Source organism: Morone saxatilis, unplaced genomic scaffold (assembly GCF_004916995.1).
Source record: "Morone saxatilis isolate NCDOM2014 unplaced genomic scaffold, NCSU_SB_2.0 Contig20, whole genome shotgun sequence".
Taxonomy (NCBI): domain Eukaryota; kingdom Metazoa; phylum Chordata; class Actinopteri; family Moronidae; genus Morone; species Morone saxatilis.
This window is the reverse complement of record NW_023339763.1, coordinates 14,839,721-14,844,929: the sequence shown is the minus strand read 5'-3', so window position 1 is coordinate 14,844,929 and position 5,209 is coordinate 14,839,721. Positions and strand designations below refer to the sequence as shown.

Here is a 5,209-nt window from a genome sequence, read left to right as displayed (position 1 = left end):
TTTAATCTGTGACTGTCATGTTATGAATGTGGATAGACAACATTTGAAAGGTTATAAAAACAAAAGGATTTAAAACTGGTCAATCTGTTATTTGACTCTTTAATGAGTCATCTCATCTGAGCGGTTGTTCTTGTGTTCAGGACTTTGATTTGTAAATACTACATGTTTTTAAAATTGAATTTAGGCATTTTTCCCCTCTGGAGTTTATCAGAAACATAATGCGCTCACATTATTGGTCGGGTTTGTTAACCTCTACAGGGGGACCTGTGAAGCTGTCATTTGAGCCCTCTCTGAAACTGAAGGACGTGCAGAGTGACAACAAAGGAGTGACTGAAGGCGAGTATGAGCCCACTGACTGCACAGCGAGGCAGAGCGTAGCAATCCTCATCCCTCATCGCAGCAGAGAGAGACACCTCCTCTACCTCTTGCACCACCTGCACCCCTTTCTGCAGAGGCAGCAGCTACACTACGCCATTTATGTCATCCAGCAGGTATTGCTCCACGTCATGCACAGTCAGTCAGTTGATCTTGAGAGTATTGGTTTAGCATATCAGGGAACTGCAGTTGTAAGAATTATTCCTTATGTTTTGTATTAGTTATTCGTATTGGTAAATGATATAGTTGTAGTTGTAATTCAGTCTTGCTAAAACTCCCCTGAACGCAACTGCACCTAAAGAGCACACTCAGTCACAAAGAGCAACTTTAAGTGAAGAACTATTATGTAAAATGAATGTGTACCGGTAACTTTATTTCATTACTTCAGAGTTATTCTTTCAAATGCCAAAACTGACAAAAAACTACCAAGGAAACTAAAACAACAGGCCAGTAGGTTTTTATATGAGTGCAACACTACTGGAGACATCAAATTTGTAGCACTTTCAAAGACTTTATGAAAGTAACACGTCATGCTCAGTGACACACAAAAAACACTGAAATTGCGGCTAGAATTAAAGAAACTAGTGACGCGAAACACTTCCTCATGCCAAATTCAAGTCATCCGCAACCAAATAATGTCCTATAATACAGTACACAAAGAACAAAAGGATTAGGATCAGTAACTAGAAGGCAAACCGCCCAACAGGCAAATACTGTACGAGCACTGGTTTTAATTATTCGCTTGTAGTTTGAATGCAGTGCTCACACACTTGTAGATGAAAAAGTTTTTTACCAGCCTTAATAATACATTGCCTTTTGTGTCACATATACATTAGTTTCGGTGCTTTTCATTGAGATAATATGGTCAACAGTGCCGCTAAACTAGGAGCACTTAATGCGGTTCAGATGCGCGTAAGAACACGTGGTCGTGTGTGTTTTGTGTGTCAAACTCCAACCGAGACAGCAGAGGACAGAAGCAGCGCGCCTGTAAATAACTCTAAAACGCGTTTGAGACTCTCAGCCTAGTTTTTTATTACATAACTATTTTGGTACATAACATTTACCCTCCAGTGTAGCGGATAGCCTTCCGAGATTTAGTCTCCATACGGAAAATCGAGCCGCATTTGGCGCTTGCCGTGTGTACAGCCACATTTACCCAGATGAGTTTCTTCTCTGCCTTAATTGTTTAAAATGTTTTATAATGTTTTGGTTCCTATGTGCTCATCTGGTTTCATACTGAGTCAGTGTCTGGTTTTCATGGTGGCTACTAAATCACAATAACAATCTCCTTCAGATTCACTTACTAAGCACTCCATTTCCCTATAATAGCCTGAATATGATGATGCCACTGTAACAATGAAAGTTGTTCTATAACTGACCTACCCAAGTAGCATTAAATCATTTCTCTGAGCTGCAGCTGTTCTGTATTTGACCCTTTACTTCAACCCTCCTACCTATTAACATTTTTTAATGTCTGAAGCATAATGACACACCAGATACAACAGCAGAACACAGCCAACACTTCTTCAACTACAGCTTGTACGTAGACCATAAAGGACAATAAAATAATGTGTTTTTTATTTGTTTTTCCTTTTTCTGAAGGCTGGTGATGCAACTTTTAACCGTGCCAAGTTACTGAATGTCGGGTATTTGGAGGCACTGAAGGACTACAATTGGGAGTGCTTCATCTTCCACGATGTGGACCTGGTTCCCGAAAATGATCATAATTTATACGTCTGTGACAAGCAGCCCAAACACTTGGTGGTTGGCCGGAACGCCACAGGGTACAAGTAAGTATATGATTATGGACTAAATTCCTTTAAGTGCAGCGCAGTATTAACAGATGGCAGCCTCCTCAGGCCTGATATCATCCTGAAAGCTCTGATATAATCTTTAAACAAAGAACCGTCTTTTTTCTGATATTCTTCAGGCTGCGTTACAAAGGCTACTTTGGAGGAGTCACTGCAATGACCAAAGACCAGTTCCTGCAAGTGAATGGATTCTCAAACATTTACTGGGGTTGGGGAGGAGAAGATGATGACCTTCGCATCAGGTGAGACAGAAATAAAGTATTTAAGATTATTTGTGTTTCTTTTTATCACATCTGGAGTGGATGTGGTTTTTATTCCTTCACTCGTTCACTGACACACGTGGGTCCGTTGTCTGCTGCAGGGTTGAGCTGCAGAAAATGAAGATTATAAGGCCGCCTGCTGATGTAGCTCGCTATACCATGGTGTTTCACAAACGGGACAGTGGCAATGAAATAAACAAAGACAGGTCAGTAAATGCAGAGATAATGTGTGTATTATTGGTCCATTAAATGTGTGCATTCTGGTTTGTGAAGCAAATGAAATCTCTTCAATAAACCTTTATTTTGCTTCCCAGGATGAGGTTGTTAGGACGAACGGCGCAGGTATGGAGAAGGGATGGACTCAACAGCTGCTCATACAAGACGTTGTCATTAGAGAGGCAGCCTCTTTATGTGAATGTTACTGTGGACATTGGTAAACCACAGAGTTGAAATTTCCTGCTGGGACCAAAAAACATTTTATGATCTATTTTATACGGTATGTACAGGCCATTGAGGGCAGAGGAGCGACTACATGTGTACAAGATACCATATAAAGCACACAAAATGCACATTGTTTTTGTAGTTTACATATTAAAATTAAGTTCAGCTGGCAACTACATATTTGCACATTTTTGCATATCATGCTGCCTTCATTTCTTTATGTTGTTTCCAGCCTGCAAAAAACCAAAACAGATTGTGTTTGGTCAAAGAAATTAATAATATAATAATAATGTTAATAATATTAAATATTCCTGATACCTAAAATGTTTTGCTAAATCATCCAGCTGTCAGACAGCGATTTATTTATGCACATGCCTTATGATTTTCCTGCACAGCCCACATGGACAGTGTGTATTTTGTGTGCTTCGTTCAGTGGATGCGTTGATTTTCTGAAAGCCCCTACAGAAACTGGTGTTGTCACTTTTTTTGCCTAATAGACGCGTTGCACAGCAGACAATTTGACTTGTCAAAGCCAGCAAAACACAGGTGAACGGCTCTGTTCCCGATAACAGTGAAGATGTACCAGCATGCACAACAGCAGGAGTGGAATCATCAATATCATTAACACACCTGTTCTGTGACATGTCTTAATGTCTGCTGTGCAACCAGTCCATTAGACCTTCGTCTCAGGACCGTCTGGGAGGTATAGACTGTGACTGATTGAATGATTGATCGAGTGATGGGAGCCTATAAGATTAAGTTAATGTTTAGGTTAGATTCGAGCTTGGACTCTTCAAGGCCAAGGGCAGAAGGACAAAACAAACTAACAGAAACAGAGCCTTGGTATACTTTTAGCTTACCAGTTTTTGGCATTCTACAATAGCCTATAAAAAGTAATCAACGTGAATATATTAATAAAATCTTGGTAGATAGCTGAGGTCTTATCTAAAACTGGCTTTAATTGCAGAACTTGAATCAAATATTCTTTTTTGGGCCATTTTCGCCTCTGTTGGACAGTTTGGACAGAAGAGAGGGAAATGTGGGGAGAGGGAGGGTAAATTACACGCAACATAGGTCGCCGGCTGGACTTGAACCAGTGGCGTTGCTGTTACGTGGTGTATGTGGTAACCAAGTCACTCTAAGAACCTTAACTGTCTTTGGTTTAACAATGTTTGTGTCTTGAAAAGTACTTTTGTGAGCCATTATGATAAGGAATGATTTTTTACACTGCACGTTCTTCTTAGGCCTTACATGCTTGATTTTTAAGCAGGAAATAGTGGGTGACGGATGCTTATTTATTACTTTAACATTTATAAACGGGGTCTAATGAGATTAATCAATATAACTTTTTCTAACTATTGTGTGTGAAGAAAAAAACATTATTATACTTTGATCATTGCATGCTGCTTAGAAATGTGTCTCTGACTCATATCAAATGTGTCATAAATTGTTTTTTAAACTTCATTTATATTTTGAAGGAAGTATAGCTACTGGTTTGTTAACCATTCCGTATGTTTTGTCTTTAGTTATCTTACCAGCAAATCCTACTTCTTACTAAACTGAGCAATATTACTAACGATAATGACAAACATGGTTGTAGTTTACTTGAGCCACTCCTCATTATATATTCATATTCATAAATGCAGTATGCTGTAGTCAATGAGAGTTAGCGTTGTTATATACATATTAAAAACCAGAGTACAGGTTTTTTCTCTTTATTTGAATATGTACGCCATACGACCCGAATGAATTTCAAAGCGATGCCATATTAACTCTTTGGGAATGTCACTTGGTGGATTTATTTTGAATGTTTGTATGTTGATTTGGAATGTTTTGTTTGTGTTGATGGGAGATTTCACTTCTAATTGGATATCTTCTCTTTAGAACGTGTAATAAATAATATTTTTCTTATGAATTGTCTTGTGGTTTTATGTGTTTGAGGACAACAATCAACAGTTTTGTCACTACACTTAGATATGCACCTCAGTATCGCAGTGTATCAGGAGTCCACAAGGAACTGACTGCAACAAAAACTGTAATTGGGATAATTAAATCATTACGATCTTTGAGGGAATTTAGCTTTTGTTTTTCTATCTGGCATATATTGGTGGTACTAATGGGTACAATGAGATATTTGTTTTTTATTCTGTGATATACCTGGCTGCTCGTAGCTTGTGTTCTGGCCTGGCTCCGAGACCACAGCAAATAAGGAAAGCACTGCCATGTGATTAACTAAAAGAAATTAAACAGACATCAATTTTGTTCAACAAATGTAAACAAACAATCTAACGAATGAGAATGCAGGGAATCGTACTGCCAGGC

At 38.7% G+C, this 5,209-nt stretch overlaps 1 protein-coding gene across 1 annotated transcript in view; it reads left to right on the top strand.

Moving 5' to 3' along the window:
* Nucleotides 1–4,802, top strand: part of b4galt4 (UDP-Gal:betaGlcNAc beta 1,4- galactosyltransferase, polypeptide 4) — a 6,959-nt gene extending 2,157 nt beyond the window's left edge. The window contains exons 3-7 of the mRNA XM_035667096.1: nt 259–491; nt 1,978–2,165; nt 2,306–2,428; nt 2,548–2,652; nt 2,761–4,802. Of these exons, the coding sequence (XP_035522989.1) occupies nt 259–491; nt 1,978–2,165; nt 2,306–2,428; nt 2,548–2,652; nt 2,761–2,896 (785 nt within the window). The 3' untranslated portion in view covers nt 2,897–4,802. The remainder of the gene's footprint in view (nt 1–258; nt 492–1,977; nt 2,166–2,305; nt 2,429–2,547; nt 2,653–2,760) is intronic.
* The last annotated feature ends 407 nt before the right edge of the window (nt 4,803–5,209 follow it).